Here is a 15,198-nt window from a genome sequence, read left to right as displayed (position 1 = left end):
AGGCCGGGCATGACTTGCTCAGTAGTCTCGTCTCCCCACAGCTGAAGCTCTGTCCAGCTCTGGCACTTAGCCTCCTGCCTAGCTGCCTTCCTGTGTCCTGGGCCAGGTCATTTTGCGTAGAAGTCTGTAAATGCCAGCCGATCCCACTGACACCCACGCCCCCTTCCTCTCCCTGTAATCATTGTCAGGTGTCGAAACCTGCTCTCAAGACCCAGAGATGTTACTTAACTGACCCTGAGATGGGGTCTCAGCCACGCAGAATTGGGGTCAGGTTTCAGGATGCCTGCTGTCGTATCTGAACCCCCCAGGTCTGGCGGGGAGCCTTCAGGGTCCTGTGAGGCCTGCAGCTGACATAAGAGCCTCCAGAGGGCTGGGCAGCAGCAGGGGAGGGGAGGACCACCCACGCCAAGTGCGGTCAGGATTTCTGGGCTGCGTCTCACTCCCATCGTGAACACGGGCCTCAAGATCAGGAACCTTCCGGATCAGACCCCACAGCTGGGGTGCCGGCGGTGCTAGAGCAAGCCCACGGGGTCCCGGCTTGGGGATGGCCGCAGAGGCCCGGGGGCGGAGGCTCCTGTCCCGTGGCAAGACAGCAGTAAAGAGGAAGTGGCCGGACAGCAACTCGGGGCTACCGGAAGAAAGGCAGCGGGGGAAACTGGGGTCTATCCCCGCGCCAGGCCCCGCCCCGTGCCGCAGTCACGTGTCAGGCGCGGTGACGTACCTGCGGCCGTGCGGCGTCAGTGGCGCCGTTGCCGGGCTTCTGTTGCTAGGCACGCGCTGCGTGCCCTGCGTGCGGTGCGCGTCGGCAGAGGCGGGAAGCGCGAGCTGCGGCGCCATGGCGAGAGGTAGCGGCGCGCGGACCGGGGCTGGGTTTTGGGGTCCAAGGGCCCGCGCCGCCGCGCACGGGTTGGTGCTGAGACTCGCTCGCGGCCCAGTCTGCGTGCCGCGCTGGCCGTCACCGCTGGGGAGAGCGCAGGCCCTGCCGGGCCCTCCCTGGACCTGCGGTGGGCCTGGCGCCTCACGTCCCCTTGTCCCCCAGTGTGGCAGCAGCCGTTCCTCAACGTCTTCAGACACTTCAAGGTGGACGAGTGGAAGCGCTCCACTAAGGAGGGCGACGTGGCCGCCGTGACGGTGAGTGGCCGGGGCGCCCGGCGGCGGTAGCGGCGGCATCTTTTCTCTTCTCTATGGACGCTTGTTTGCAGCCCTCCCGGCCTCCCCGGGCTTCAGGACGCCTGTAAGACGTCTTTCTCTCCAGGACAAGACCCTCAAGTGCACCGTGTACCGCGTGCGGGGCTCTGTCTCTGCGAGCAACTACATCCAGCTCCCCAAAACCAGCACCCAGTCCCTGGGGCTGACTGGACGGTATCTGTACGTGCTCTTTCGGCCATTGCCCACCAAGCATTTCGTCATTCACCTGGATGTGTCCACTGAGGTGCTGAGCTGGGAGAGGGGGGCCGCCCGGGGCCCTGCACTCCTGCGGCAGCCTGGACCCCTCATATCCATGCTGTGTCCCACAGGACAGCCAGGTCATCCGAGTGTCTTTCTCCAATCTCTTCAAGGAGTTCAAGTCCACAGCTACGTGGCTTCAGTTCCCCTTCATTTGTGAGGCTGGGACACCCAGGGAAGGTACCGTGCAGATGAGGCATGAATGGGACACAGGGATGGTCTGGGAGAGGCGTCCGGTCAGAAGGCTCAGGGGGAGGTCTGGGTGGGGGCCACGTGGTTGTGGCCGCGAGACTGGGAACAGGCCGAGGACACAGTGCTGTGGCTTGGTTGGTGAGACGGTAGGTGCTGACTTTGGCACGAGTCCTGCATACCTGCCAGGTGTGGCCTCCCCTGGTGCCCGCTGGACCTGCCTGCAGCTTGACCTGCACGACATCCTGCTGGTCTATCTGCACCGATGCTACAGTCACCTGAAGGGCGTCAGGCTGTGTGCCAGCATGCTGGTCCGGAACCTCTACACCAGTGACCTGTGCTTCAATCCTGGTGAGGACCCCAGCTGTGTTAGCCTGCAGCCCACCTGCGTTTGCTCCCTGTGTGCTGCCCTCCGCTCCGTCCCTGGCACTCAGTGGAAATGCCCATGCTGTGCCAGCTTTGAGCCTCCCAGCTCCCAAGGCAGCCATCAGAGGGAGTGGTGGCTAGGCTGGTGGCCAGGCGGGACCCTGATGGCCCCTGGTTGAGACCCCTGGGCTGGGAGAGGGACCTGGACGGTTCCCTGGACCTGGACCAACTGTGGTCTCTGCAGCCGTCACTGTTGCTGAAGCCCGGCGTGCAAAACTGCCTGTCACCCCCATGCCTCGAGAAATGGCTTTCCCAGTGCCAAAGGGGGAGAGCTGGCACGACCGCTATGTCCATATCCGGTGAGTGCTCTGCCGTCCCAGGCACAGGTTGGGCAGGGCCATCCCGGAAGCTGACTCTCCCTCTACCCCACCAAGGTTTCCGAGTGGCAGCTCGCATGTGCCCTCCAAGCTGGTACAGAAGAGCGGTTTCCCTCCTGAGGCAGGTGGGCCCGTGGGGCAGCGGTGACCGGGGTTCAGGTCTGCAGGGCCCACGGCGCTCGGCAGGAGAGGGGTCCTGATGCTGCATCTGGGGACCCCAGCAGTGTGGTGCCTGTAAGGGCGCAGGGAGGTGGCCGTGAGGCTCCGGAGCAGCGGGAGGCTGTGACTTGAGTGCTTGGGGCCTCAAACTTTGCTGCTGGGATGGGTGTTGGGGCCCCTGCTAGGTGGGCTGCCGCTGTCGGCATGGCCCCTCTCCTGCAGAGGGGGCAAGGCCAGGCCCCCTGCCGCCCCTGCCCAGTGCCTTGTGCCTGTCTGCACTCTGCTCAGTCGGTTCTTCTCCGCTGCAGTCTTAGTGGGGCACGTGCCGCGGCTGCTCCCTTCCCCAGTGGCCTGCAGCAAGCCTGCGTGGGACAGCAGGGCCCTCATGGTCCAGAAGCATGACCCCGCAGCCGTGAGTGCCCGGCGCCCTTGGAGGTGGGGCTGTGGGTGCTGGTCTAAGGTGTGGTGCTCATGGGCACTTGTCCTCCTGCAGTCCCGCTGGGCCCCCTCCATGCCCAGGCCCCTTCCGGAGGTCAGCATGTCCTGTGAGCGCTCAGAGGTCTCCCATGTGGCTGGCCCTGGTGGCTGTATCCAGGAGCCCTCAGCCTGGGCGGAGGCCACTGACGAGCATGCAGCTGGTGACGGCCTTCACGTGTCGGCCGGTCAGCCGACGGTGGAGCCCGCGGCCCCAGAGGATGCAGCTCCGCATGAGGTGAGGGCCTTTCCCGAGGAAGGTGGGGCTGGACTGCACCCCCGAGGGGGTTGCATGTGGATGAGCAGTGGATGGAGGGCTGTCGGGCTACTGCCTGCGGGGAATGGGCGAGGGGCGGGTGGTCCCCTCTGATGGTCCCTTCCCATCCAGTCTCCTGGCAGGAAGCAGAGCTTACCGGAGGCGGCTTTGGGCAAGAAGCGTTTTCAACAAAGAGTAAGAGAGCTGGTGCCCTGCCCCCAGCCCCAGTGGTCTGTGGGGGGTCCGCAGGACTGGGGCACCTGGAGGATCCAGCATTGTGACTGCAGTCCTGGCTTCCTGCCGCAGAGTGGCTGGCCGGAGCTCAGGACTGGATGGCTTTCTTGAGAGGCCGGAACTGGCTCTGGGCGGGGTAGCTCTGCTGCGACAGGGACCTTGCCACCTGGATCTCATTGTGCGTCTGCCTGTTTCAGAGCTTCCTCCCAGATCCGATCCTGAGGCTCAAGGGGGTCATCGGCTTTGGGGGTCACAGCACCAAATGGGTGAGGGATCCTGTGCTCTTGTTGGGTCTTACAAGCGTCAGCTACACCGAGCAGACGGCGGGCAGATGCTGCACTTCCCTGCCTTGGCTGTGGGTCTCTGAGCTCCCCTAGGCACCGGGTCCCCGCACTGCTGTGGTCACCCAGCCCCGCCCGCGTCCGCACATGCCTGGTGCGTCCTTGGTACTGTGATGTCCAGACACAGGCGGCCCTTTTTGTTGTGAGCACCAGCCGGGGTGGTGCCAGTCCAGATGCTCGAGCTTTGAGAGATCTGAGACCCTTGTTCATCCTTTAAGTCTTGGATGCGTGTCATCCAGCCAAGGGGGGCTTGGTGTGGGCAAGACAGGGTCCCTGTGGAGGCAGCCGTGGGAGAGGTGGCTGTGTGCTCACCAGGCTGTCCTGGATGTGGGCTCTGAGTCTTTGTGGGCTCTCAGCCTTTTGTTAGTTTAACCCTATAGTTCCCTGCTTAGCGGGAGCCCTGCCGTGCCCACATACAACCAGGCTTTCTGTCCTTTGGGCTTATGCAACGCAGTGACTCCTGTGCTTGTGCTTCGGGGGGCTCAAGTGTGGCGGGGAGTGAAGCTGACTAGCCTGTGACCTCAGCCTCTGGCCCCTGCTCGCAGGCCCTGTGGACCCCGGATGGGGCTGCTGTTGTGTACCCTTGCCACGCAGTTGTTGTCGTCCTGCACGTCGAAACCCGGGAGCAGCGTCTCTTCCTTGGCCACACAGACAAGGTGGGCACCCCTGGCCCGGGGCAGCCTGGTCTGCTGGCCTGTACCCTTCCTAACTCCCTGCCCCCAGGTCTCTGCTCTGGCACTGGATGGGAGCGGTTCGCTGCTGGCCTCGGCCCAGGCCCGGCCCCACAGCATGCTGCGTCTCTGGGACTTCCAGACGGGGAGCTGCCTGGCCCTGTTCCGGAGCCCGGTCCACACCATCTGCTCCCTCAGGTGGGTGAAGGGCCTCCGGGGGGGTGGGGGCCAGCCCCTGTGACGCTTACTGTCGCCTCTGTCCACAGCTTCTCCAACAGCGGGGAGCTGCTCTGCGGCGTTGGCAAGGACCGCCATGGGCGGACGGTAACTGGGCCGGCGGGGAGGTGGGGTAGCCGTCCAAGGGTACAGGCAGGCAGCAGGGACCCCCGTTGGCCTCCCCCAGCCTGGCCGGGCACCCCCAAGTCACACGCTCCACAGGGCACCTGTTTCGCCTTTGTGGCGGAGCTGCCTTTCAAGTGACTGGCCTTGCTCTCTTTGCTGGCGAGTCCTGCAGGCCTGAGATGGATGTTTTTTCACGCCAGTGTCTGTGAAGCTGGGTGTTCCCTCGGGGCCTCTCCTCCACTTACAGTTGCGTCTTCTGCTCCTCTCTGCAGACACGTCTGTGGACGCCCTGGGTGGGCACGTAGAGGTTTCTCTGACTTCTTTTGGAGATGCCGGGTGGGTGGGCGGGCACTCAGTGCAGGCTTGTTGCAGACGGTGCTGGTGTGGGGCGTGGCCCAGCTGGGGCGAGGCGGAGAGGCCATCATCCTTGCACAGGCGCACAGCGACGCCGATGTCCAGGTGTTCCGGGTGGCCTTCTTCGACGAAGCCAGGTGACTGCCTGCCCTCTCTGGGTGCTGGGGCGCTGAATTGTGAGCCCGCCCCTCGCCCCACTCACCTCCCACCCTCGCAGGATGGCATCGTGTGGGCGGGGCAATGTGCGGCTGTGGCGGCTCCGAGGTGGGGTGCTGCGCTCCTGCGCTGTGGACCTGGGGGAGCACCACGCTCTGGAGTTCACCGACCTGGCCTTTGGGCCAGCCCAGGATGGCCACACGCTGTGAGTACCCCCCTCCCCACCCCCTTCCCTGAAGGCCCGTTGCCCCGCCCCCGCCACCACAGCCCTCACCTACCGCTCCCTGGCAGCTACGTGTGCAGCCGCAGCGGCCACATCCTGGAAATTGACCACCAGCGCATGGCCGTGCGGCATGCTCGCCGCCTCCTGCCCTTGCAGACCCCCCGTGACCCCCTCGCACAGAAGCAGACCTTCAGTTCGGGTAGGTGGGCCTTGCTGTGCAGGGGGAGGGGCCCTGCTGCTGGGGGCTGACCCGGCTCCCCCTACCCAGGCCCTGGCATCGCCATCAGCAGCCTCGGCGTCTCCCGGTCCGCGTGCGCCGTGGGCTCCGAGGATGGCTACCTGCGCCTCTGGCCGCTGGACTTCTCCTCCGTCCTCCTGGAGGCAGGTGGGGCCTGCACACCACCTCGCCCCCGGGGGGGCACAGGAGGGCCGTGTCCCCAGGCTGGACAGCGTGGGGCTCCACGGGGCTGTGTCCTGAATCTGGGAGTGGGTAGTCACGGGGGCGGTGCTGGTCCTAGCTCACAGGGAGACGGGGCTCCAGGCTGCAGGAAAACACACTTCTCGCTGTCTTGGACAAGGGGCTAGGGGTTGGTTCAGCCTGCACGGGTGGGCCCTGGTGCGGGACCCGCCCCACTGCAGGCCCAGGCGGTCACCAAGCCCCATGCCTGCAGAGCACGAGGGGCCAGTCACCTCTGTCCGCGTCAGCCCCGGCGGCCTGCGTGTGCTGTCCACCACGTCCTCGGGTCACCTGGGCTTCCTGGACGTCCCGTCCCAGGAGTATCGCATGCTGGTGCGCTCCCACACCGCCCCAGTGCTGGCCCTTGCCATCGAGCGCAGCCGGGGACAGCTGGCCACTGTGTCCCAGGACCGCACTGTGCGCGTCTGGGACTTGGCGACCCTGCAGCAGGTGAGGTGTGGCCAGAGGGGCGCCGGCTGGGAGGGCGGTCTGGAAGCCGCAGGCCATACTGAGGCCCGGCGGGTGGGCCCTGGGTTCTGCCCGGGTTTGGGGCCCGAGGTTCAAGCCCTCTGGGGAGACTGGCTCTCGGGGCCCCGCCGTCTGCCCTGACATGCCCCTCCCCACAGCTGTATGACTTCATGTCGCCCGAGGAGGCCCCGCGTGCTGTTGCCTTCCACCCCACGCAGCCGACCTTCTTCTGCGGCTTCAGCAGCGGGGCCGTCCGCTCCTTCAGCCTGGAGTCCGCCGAGGCCCTGGTGGAGCACAGGTGGGTGCCCGGGCGGGCCTGCCCCACAGATGCCCACGGTGGACGCCGCCCTCTGCTGCCCCTGGACACCTTGTGGGCGTCCCCACACCTTTCCGTGTGGCGCAGGTGTCACCAAGGAGCCATCACCAGCCTGGCCGCCAGCCCTGACGGTCGCTTCCTGTTCAGCGCCTGCTCCCGGGGCGCCCTGGCCCAGTACCACAGCGGTGCGCCCCGGTGCCGCGTCCTGCGAGTAGCAGGTCAGGCCCCCATGCCCAGCCCCGCTTGGATCTCCCAGTACCTCCCTGACCACGGCACTGTGTTCCATAGCCTCACTCATAGACCCCCGGGCCAGGTGTGATCTTAGAACTGCCCGGCACTCCCCAAGTGGGAGATCAGAGTGCGCCCGCCCTGCGCCAGGAGGGGGTGATCACCTGCAGCCCGAGCACCAGAGGGCAGGGCCAGGCCCCCATGGACACTGTGTCTCTGGCCAGCCAGGCAGTCTCTGGGTGGTCACTGGGAGAGCCCCGGCGCTCGGGCAGTGCATGTTGCCGTGGGGTCTGCCCTGCCCGGCTGACTGCCCGCCCCTGTGTGCTGGCAGCTAACGTGGTGTGCCAGGAGGCCTGCCCAAGCTCCAGCATCATGGTGGTCAGCAGGGACAGCCGCCTGCTGGCTTTCGTGGGTCCCTCCAAGTACACGGTGAGCGTCGTGGACACAGCCTCGCTGGATGAGGTGAGTCAGCCGGAGCCTTGCACGTGAGTGCTGAGGGTGGACAGACCCCATGGGCACCCCTGACCCTGGTGGCTGGGTTGTTCCTGTGGGCGGGAGGCCATACTCGTTGCAGAGAGGACCCAGGCCCTGGGCCCCTTAGGGGCATAGAGGACCCATGAGCTGTGGGTGGCTGGGCAGGGCAGAGTGCCTGAGGCTGCCCACGACCTGGGCCTCTGCTTGGGGGCCCCAGCTCCGCCTGGAGTTCGTGGGGGCAATACTTGCTTCTCCCACAGCTTCTGAAGGTTGACGTCAGTGCCCTGGACCTGGCTGGCAGCTGCCTGGACTCGGCTGTGGCCCTCTGCTTCGGCCCCTCACCCCCCAGCCACCTGCTGGTGTCCACGTCCTCCAACACGATCACCGTGCTGGACGCCAGGTCAGGCCGCGTGGTGCGGCAGGTGAGCCCAGGCCATGGCTGGCGACCTGGCCCCTCTCCTCCCGGCTCCGGCCTTGGTGCTCCCGGCGCCCACGGCGGGGCGGCCCTGGGCTGCCTGCTGCTCCCCAGTGGCTGCGCGCTGGGGAGGGCTCCCCCGGCCGGCGGTCCGGGGTGTGCCCACCTTGCCTCACAGCAAGTGCACTCTCCTGCAGCTGTCCTGTGGCCACCCCGCGGCCTGTGCCTCCCTGGCCCTCAGCGCGGATGGCCGCTTTCTGCTCACAGCCGCCGAGCGGGCTGTCAGGCTGTGGGACTACGCAACGCAGGCTGGCCTCAGCTGCCAGGTGTGTGTCCCAGGCGGGTGGGCAGGAGGGTGGAGGACGGCCTTGGGTGCCCCGGGCTGACAGTGCGCAAGGGCCGTGCCTCAGGTCTGGGCGACACTGCCACCCCAGGTGTACATTGGCCACTCGGAGCCAGTGCAGGCCGTGGCCTTCATCCCCAACCAGCAGCAGCTCCTCAGCGTGGGAGACGCCATCTTCCTCTGGGACATTCTGGTTCCCCGTGAGAGCTGGTCCCCAGGCAGGTAGGTGTCTGCCTTCACTTGAACCTGCCAGGCCTCTCTGGGCACCCGCCACCCCCAGCACACGCTGACAGCCTCTCCTGTCGCCTCTGCAGTGTCCAGGGTGCTCCCAGGCCCCCCCTGACCTGTGAAGCAGGTGAGTGGCCCCACCACGCTGGCAGGCCCTGCGGTGACCCCTGGTGTGGGAGGCACACGCTAATGCTGGCTGGGGCCCCAGGCCAGAGCTGGTTGGGAGAGGGGGGCTGGCATGCCTCCTGCTCTGTGCCCCCACTCCTCGTCTCTGAGCACAGCCTGGCTCCTCCATCCACAGGCCCGGGTGCAGGAGAGCTGGACGGCGTGGCGTCCGGGGCCAGAGCGCCCCCCCGGCAGGTGTCCGTGTCACCCCCGGCACTCCCGCCCGAGCCGGGCCTCTGTGCTGAGCCCCCTGAGGGCTTTGACGGTGAGGGTGGGGGTCCTGGGAGGGGGAGGCTCCCCCTACGTGCTCCGCTGCTCCTGGCCTGGGGGCGGGCTGGGGGCTCAGAGCGCCTGCTCCCCACCCCTGCTGTCTCCCCAACCTCCCCAGGTGCCGTCTTCCCGTCAGACGAGAGCCATGGCCCCGAGGATCTCCATCAGGCCTCAGGCCCGTCCGTGCTGGTGCAGAAGGAGGCTGGCCGGGCTGACGATGGGGCCTGTGGGGTGACAGGAGGCCCCTGGGACCTTGGCAGGCGTCCCCACCCCTGTGGCTGGCCCCGTAAGCAGGGGCAGGGCAGCAGCGTGGGATGGGGTCCCTCGTAACTGGGCTCGGGCCCAGGTGCCTGTACCTCGTGGGCTCTAGGTGGTCTAAGGACAAAGCCAGCTGCCCCGGCAGACAAGGGGGGGTCACCTGCAGGGCAGATACCCTGAGGCCCCGGTCAAGCCAGGCGGGCAGGGCAGTGTGGCCCGCCAGTGCCCTCTGATTCCAAGCGTCTGACCAGCCAGGGCAGGGCGACAGCGGGGAGGTCGCTGTGTGGTCCCAGAGGTCCACAGCCTCTCACCCTGCCCGACAGGCGCCTGCAGCACAGTGGGAGCCAGGGCCCGGACCCTCGCTCGCCCGGACTCCTACAGGCACTTCACTGCGCGCTACAAGGCCTCCTCACTGGCCCAGGTGGGCGGGGCGGGGGTCCTCCTGGTCCTGGCCACTGACGGATGCTGTGGAGGCCGAGCTCAGGCAATGCAGCCTGTGGTGTCCGAGGGGCTCCCCCATTGTCAGCAGTGGTTCCTGGCGTGTCCCTGGGGCATTTCCCTGGGCTAGAGGCTGCTGGTCACCCTCCATCTCAAGCCCGGTCCGTGTCCCCAGCGGGCTGGTTAAGGCTCGTTTCCGTGCCAGTGGGACCGGGAGTGTCCTGTGCGCGCGCCCCCCCCCGTCCCCCCCCCCCGTCACCGTGCGGCTCCCTCCCGCCTCCCCCAACCAAGGCCTCCTCCAGGCTCCTCCCTGCCCTGCCCAGGTCTCCCCGCACCCCAGGCTTTTCCCAGGAGCCCCTGCCTGGCCTCTCTTCTCTCCCGTCCTCCCAAACTCCTGCCCTCTGCCACCTCACCCCTGGAGCCACACCTGCGGGCTCCATCCAGGCCTGGCCTGAGGGCAGAGTCTAAGGTGGGGACCCACGTCCTGGTCGCTTCCCCACAGGGCCTCTCCCTGCCACCTGCTGGTGACGAGTGGTTGCGTCTGAAGGCCGTCGTGGGCTACAACGGGAACGGGCGCACCAACCTGGTCTGGAGCCCAGACACGGGTGTGGCCACGGCCCAGGGGCTGCGGGGGGCCTGTCCTGATGCTCCTCTGGGCCCCCTGCCCCCCCCCCCGCCTTTCTCCGTGGGTGGCGGGGTGGGGCACGGGTGTGAGCCCCTGTGGCTGGGCCTGCGGGGAAGCGTGCCATGGTGTGCTGACCCACCGGGCTCTGTCTGCCCACAGGCTTCTTCGCCTACACGTGCGGCTGCCTGGTGGTGGTGGAGGACCTGCACTCAGGCGCCCAGCAGCACTGGCTCGGCCACCCAGAGGAGATCTCCACGCTGGCCCTCAGCCACGATGCCCAGGTGCCCGCCCTGTGGCCCCCTGTACAGGCCTGGAGCTGAGGTGCCCCTGCAACCCGAGCGGGCCCGTGGACTGCACCCTCCGTGCTGAGCGTGCTCCTCACCGCCAGGTCCTGGTCTCAGCCTCTGGCGGAAGCGGCACTGCCTCCCGCTGCCAGATCCGTCTCTGGGACGTGCCCCGGGGCTCCTGCCGGCAGCTCCTCTCTCACCACGACTCTGCAGTCCAGGCGCTGGCTTTCTCACCAGACGACAGGCTCCTTGTCACACTGGGTCAGTGGACGGGGGTGGAGGATGGTGGTCTCTGAGCCCCTGCCAGTCCTGGGACCCCTGGGCTGCTGACACGGGCCCTTTGCGTCTCCCCAGGGGACTGTGGCGACGGCACCCTGGCCCTATGGAGCACGGCCACCTGTGAGCTCCTGTCCTCCACGCGCCTCCCAGAGCCGGTGCACAGCATGGCCTTCAGCCCTTGGCACGCCAGCGAGCTGGCCTGCGTGGGCCGGGGTGTCCTCACCCTGCAGCTGCTGTGGGGGCAGGCGGGTGACGTCAGCCTCCAGGTGCCGGGGCTGGGAGGTGGCCTTGGAGGACGGGGTGGGGCGCCCCGGGCGTGGCTGACCCCTGCTGTTCTCCCACCAGGCCAACCGGGAGCCAGTCCCCGAGGAGGCGGGGGGCTTCGAGCTGAGCTCGCTCTGCTACGGGGCCCCGCCCTTGCTGTACTGCGGCTCCAGCGAGGGCCAGGTGTCCGTGTGGGACACACGTGCCGGCCGCTGCTTCCTGGCCTGGGAGGCGGACGATGGCGAGATCGGTGGGTATTTGACGAGCCCACGGCCCTTGGGGCACCGTTCCCCTGGGAGTCACAGTGCCGGGGCGGTGCGATGCCCTCTGGAGCCCCAGGCCTCTGGGGACGCGGCTCATGCCAGCTCCCATTCCCCAGGAGTGCTGCTGTGCTCAGGTACCTGGCTGGTCAGCGGCAGCAACACACGGCGGCTGCGCCTGTGGGCTGTGGGGGCCGTGTCGGAGCTGTGGTGCAGGGGCTCGGGGGCCAGGTGAGCGTGCGTGCTGTGTCCGGAGCTAGCGCTCCAGCCGGCTGGACCCGCCCCCCAGGGGTGTGCTCGGGCAAGTCAGGGCCATGGGCTTATCCCCCTGGCGCCCTGGCCTCCCGCCGCTGCCCTGTGATCCCTGCTCTCCAGGTCCAGTTCCGTGTTTCTGGAGCGTGAGCTGACCCTCGACGGGGCCGTCGTGAGTGCGGTCTTCCACGACAGCATGGACATGGGCGTGGTGGGCACCACAGCGGGCACGCTCTGGTACGTCAGCTGGGCCGAGGGCACCAGCACTCGCCTCATCAGTGGCCATCGGAGCAAGGTGAGTGCCGGGCCACTGCTCACACAGGTGGGAAGCCTCCTCGCTCCTTCCCCCTTGCCCGTGGGTGCGGTGTCCGCTAGGTGTCCCCGCAGCAGCCCCAGGCCCCATGGCCTTCGCGACCCTGCTTGTCCAACCCCTTTTCTTGTAGATTACTTGGAGAAAGCTGGTCGTCCTTGCTGGGATCCCCCACCAGCGGGGCTGGGTGTGCCCCTCTAGGATCCCCTGGGTCTGGAGGCCGGGCCGGGGTCTAGGCAGGGCCAGCCAGTCAGCGTTGACTCCCTGGGGAGCACTGTGTCTCTCCAGCAGTGCCCGTGTCTGGTGGCGGTGGCAGTGGCCTTGTTTGTACCGAGTCCCCCAGAGCTGGTGCTGACTTTGGTCCCGCCTCCCGAGGGGCACACGTGCTCCAGGCCCTCCCTCTGTGGCTCTGCCTGACCCCGGCCTGCCTGCCCCAGTTCTGTGCCCCTCCAATGGGAACTGGGCTTAGAGGTCCCGGTTTGAGGGCCAGAGGGCTCAGCACTTCTCACCCAGGCAGGGCTCGATTTTTAGCTTTTTATTCCAATTCAAGACTTGGCTTTTGTCCACACATCATTGGTGCATGGTCTTCATCTCACTTTTCTTATACCAGAGATCCTGATTCTGCGTAATCTTTCTTTGCACACACCTGACGATCTCAAGCCACCCCCCACTGCGCACCGCACCCCCCCCCCCCATGAGGCCTGGTTAACAGCACATCCTTTAGTTCAGTCTGTGGTCCCCAGGAGTCCTATGTTCTGGGTTTTGTCAGAACGGTTCTTTTTGTCACGTCCCAGCAAGTGGACGGTAAAGTTCAACTGACTGGTGGGCTTCACATTTCACCCAGGCTTCATGGGGGAACTCGGGAGAGGGTCTTCACCCAGGCCTCATGGGGGACCTTCCTTGGGAGGGAGCCTTCACCCAGGCCTCGTGGGGGGACCTCGGGAGGGGCCTTCACCCAGGCCTCGTGGGGGACCTGGGGAGGGGCCTTCACCCAGGCCTCATGGGGGACCTGGGGAGGGGCCTTCACCCAGGCCTCGTGGGGGACCTCTGGAGGTTGGGACAGTGAGTTTGTGTCACGTGGCAGGGCTGGGGCCTGGCAGACTCCAGGGGGAGGCGGATGCTCTCCAGAGCCACATGGCTAGGCTGTGTTCCTCCTTGGCCGTGGGCCTCAGGCAGGCTGGTGGCTCCTCACAGGTGAACGACGTGGCCTTCAGCCCCAACGAGTCCCACTGCGCCACGTGCAGTGATGACGGGAGCGTGAGGGTGTGGTGCGTGGCTAGCACGGAGCTGCTGATCCAGTTCCAGGTGCTCAGCCAGGTACTCAGCGGGGCTGGGGGCACGCCCGGGGCTGGGGGTATATCCGGGTCGAGCCCGGGCCAGGTCCCCGCTGGCCTGGCCTCTTGCAGGCCCCACGGCCTTCCTCCGGCCTTGGTGTCTGGCTGGGCCCGGGCCCCGCCCCTCCGGGGGTCCTGACGATTTCCGCTGGTGGTCCCCAGAGCTGCCTCTGCCTGGCTTGGAGCCCCCCGTCGTGCGGACGCCCAGAAGAGGAGCACGTGGCAGCGGGCTACAGCGACGGGACTCTGCGGGTCTTCAGCATAGCGCGCTCGGCCGTAGAGCTCAAGATGTGCCCGCACGCGGCTGCACTCAGGGCCCTTGCCTTCTCTGCTGACGGTGAGGCTGGGCTCCCGGGGGTGGCATGGCTCTGTGGCTCTGCCTGGCCCAGGTCGCGCCTTTGGGCTGAAGGCCGGGCGCACAAGTGACAGCAGGGGGTCTGCCTGGCCCAGGTCAGACCATCATCTCTGGAGACAAGGACGGGCTCGTGGCCGTGAGCCGCCTGCGCACAGGGATGACCTTCCGGGTGCTGAGTGACCATCGCGGCGCCCCCATCTGCACTCTGCAGAGCACGAGGAAGGAGGTGACATGGTTGGTCCTTCCTGGGCGGGGCTCGCACAGGCTGGGGTGCTGGCAGGACGGGGTGGGAGAACAGGGCAGGCAGCACCACCAGCCCTTGTTCCCCCAGTGTGGAGACTTCGGGGCAGAGGGCACGGACCTGTGGCTGGCCGCCAGCGGGGACCAGCGAGTCAGCGTGTGGGCCTCTGACTGGCTGCGGGACCACTGTGAGCTCGTGGATTGGTTGAGCTTCCCAGCACCCGGCCTCACAGAGGTAAGAGTCCCGGCGGCCCCGTGGGCGCAGTGCCCCCGGCTCCCACCCTGCACTGTGCCCCCACAGGTTCCCGGCTGCTTGCCACCCTCGCTCGCTGCCTTCTGCCCCTGGGACCCGGCGGTGCTGGTGTGTGCAGGTCTCGGCGTGTACCCTGAGGTGGTCTTCTACAGCCTCCGCCAGAAGCAGGCACGTGTACCTCGCCGTGGTCCTGGGAGCCTGAGGGACCCAGGGCTGGGGAGGGACAGGTCTCAGAGCCAGGGGCCCCTCCCCTAGAGCCTCATGCTTGCTCCCCGCAGGTGGTGGAGAAGATCCCGCTGCCTTTCTTTGCTGTGTCCATGAGTCTGTGCCCTGGGGCCCACCTTGTGGCCATTGGCTTCTCTGGTGAGTGCTGGTGACTCGAGTCGGGCCGGCTGGGCACTGCTGTGTTCCCTCACAGAGCCATACTCTTCACCATTGGGCCCCAGGTTTCTTGTCCCTGAAAGTGGACTGAGGATACCACTCCTGGGGCTCACAGACAGGGTCTGTGAGGGGGTGGGGCGCCAGGTTCCCCAGCGAGGCACCAGCTCCATCTGGAGAGAGGGCCAGGGGGCAGCAGGCCCCCCGCCCCCGCCCTGGCCCAGCCCCTGCTGTCTGCCTGCAGAGCGCATGGTACGGCTGCTGGACTGCGCATCGGGGGCCGTACAGGACTTCGCGGGCCATGACGACTCTGTGCAGCTGTGCAGGTTCGCCCCGTCAGCCCAGCTGCTCTTCACGGCGGCCCACAGCGAGATCTTGGTGTGGGAAGTCACAGGCCGCTGAGCCCTGCCACTCAGCTGGGCCCCTGGCCTGGGCAGAGGCTTGACTGAGAAGCTGGGTCCGCCCCGGGCCTTGTGCTGGTTCCGTCGGCCCGGTGGGCTCTCCGCACCGGCACCTTGGGAGCATGTGTGAAGCATCAGGACCTTGAACGTGTGTGAAGTACTCGGAGCTCTTCTCCCTTGGGGTTTTGTTTTTGCCTTGTACAGTTCAAATAAATGTGCGTGTAGCGGTGAGACATCGTCTCCTTGTCACTGCAGACTACTGCCAAAGCTCAGCTTACCCCCAGCCCCAGTCCTGCTCTGGGCCAGGACCGC

At 67.0% G+C, this 15,198-nt stretch overlaps 1 protein-coding gene across 11 annotated transcripts; it reads left to right on the top strand.

Moving 5' to 3' along the window:
* The first annotated feature begins 67 nt into the window (after nucleotides 1-67).
* Nucleotides 68-15,117, top strand: WDR90 (WD repeat domain 90). 11 transcript variants are annotated; one of them, XM_070362971.1, is made up of 43 exons: nucleotides 68-845; nucleotides 1,040-1,131; nucleotides 1,256-1,432; nucleotides 1,518-1,626; nucleotides 1,825-1,986; nucleotides 2,246-2,360; nucleotides 2,436-2,503; nucleotides 2,846-2,949; nucleotides 3,031-3,249; nucleotides 3,400-3,462; nucleotides 3,699-3,767; nucleotides 4,388-4,498; nucleotides 4,566-4,711; nucleotides 4,780-4,837; nucleotides 5,228-5,346; nucleotides 5,427-5,570; nucleotides 5,657-5,787; nucleotides 5,857-5,973; nucleotides 6,260-6,495; nucleotides 6,672-6,811; nucleotides 6,917-7,047; nucleotides 7,389-7,519; nucleotides 7,792-7,953; nucleotides 8,144-8,272; nucleotides 8,357-8,511; nucleotides 8,604-8,644; nucleotides 8,819-8,947; nucleotides 9,071-9,238; nucleotides 9,534-9,631; nucleotides 10,151-10,253; nucleotides 10,433-10,554; nucleotides 10,662-10,821; nucleotides 10,915-11,105; nucleotides 11,185-11,353; nucleotides 11,483-11,594; nucleotides 11,739-11,910; nucleotides 13,120-13,242; nucleotides 13,422-13,596; nucleotides 13,710-13,840; nucleotides 13,946-14,089; nucleotides 14,156-14,275; nucleotides 14,386-14,470; nucleotides 14,730-15,117. In XM_070362971.1, exons 1-43 carry the CDS (start codon nucleotides 545-547, stop codon nucleotides 14,885-14,887), a joined length of 5,790 nt encoding a protein of 1,929 aa, XP_070219072.1. In that variant the 5' UTR covers nucleotides 68-544; the 3' UTR covers nucleotides 14,888-15,117. The 11 variants fall into 11 exon arrangements, with proteins under 11 accessions (XP_070219072.1, XP_070219071.1, XP_070219073.1 ...); XM_070362970.1 differs by having other exon boundaries at nucleotides 1,560-1,626; nucleotides 13,946-14,275; XM_070362972.1 differs by having other exon boundaries at nucleotides 8,438-8,511; nucleotides 13,946-14,275.
* Nucleotides 15,118-15,198: the final 81 nt, after the last annotated feature.

Source organism: Bos mutus, chromosome 25 (genome assembly GCF_027580195.1).
Source record: "Bos mutus isolate GX-2022 chromosome 25, NWIPB_WYAK_1.1, whole genome shotgun sequence".
NCBI lineage: Eukaryota > Metazoa > Chordata > Mammalia > Artiodactyla > Bovidae > Bos > Bos mutus.
This window is presented reverse-complemented; position numbering and strand designations above follow the sequence as displayed.

Coding starts and splice junctions, on each gene's coding strand:
- WDR90 (XM_070362967.1), top strand. CDS start 545: ATGGCCGCAGAGGCCCGGGGGCGGAGGCTCCTGTCCCGTGGCAAGACA. Junction 2,504..2,845: donor CGGTTTCCCTCCTGAGGCAG/GTGGGCCCGTGG, acceptor TCTCCGCTGCAG/TCTTAGTGGGGCACGTGCCG. Junction 10,555..10,661: donor CCCTCAGCCACGATGCCCAG/GTGCCCGCCCTG, acceptor CCTCACCGCCAG/GTCCTGGTCTCAGCCTCTGG.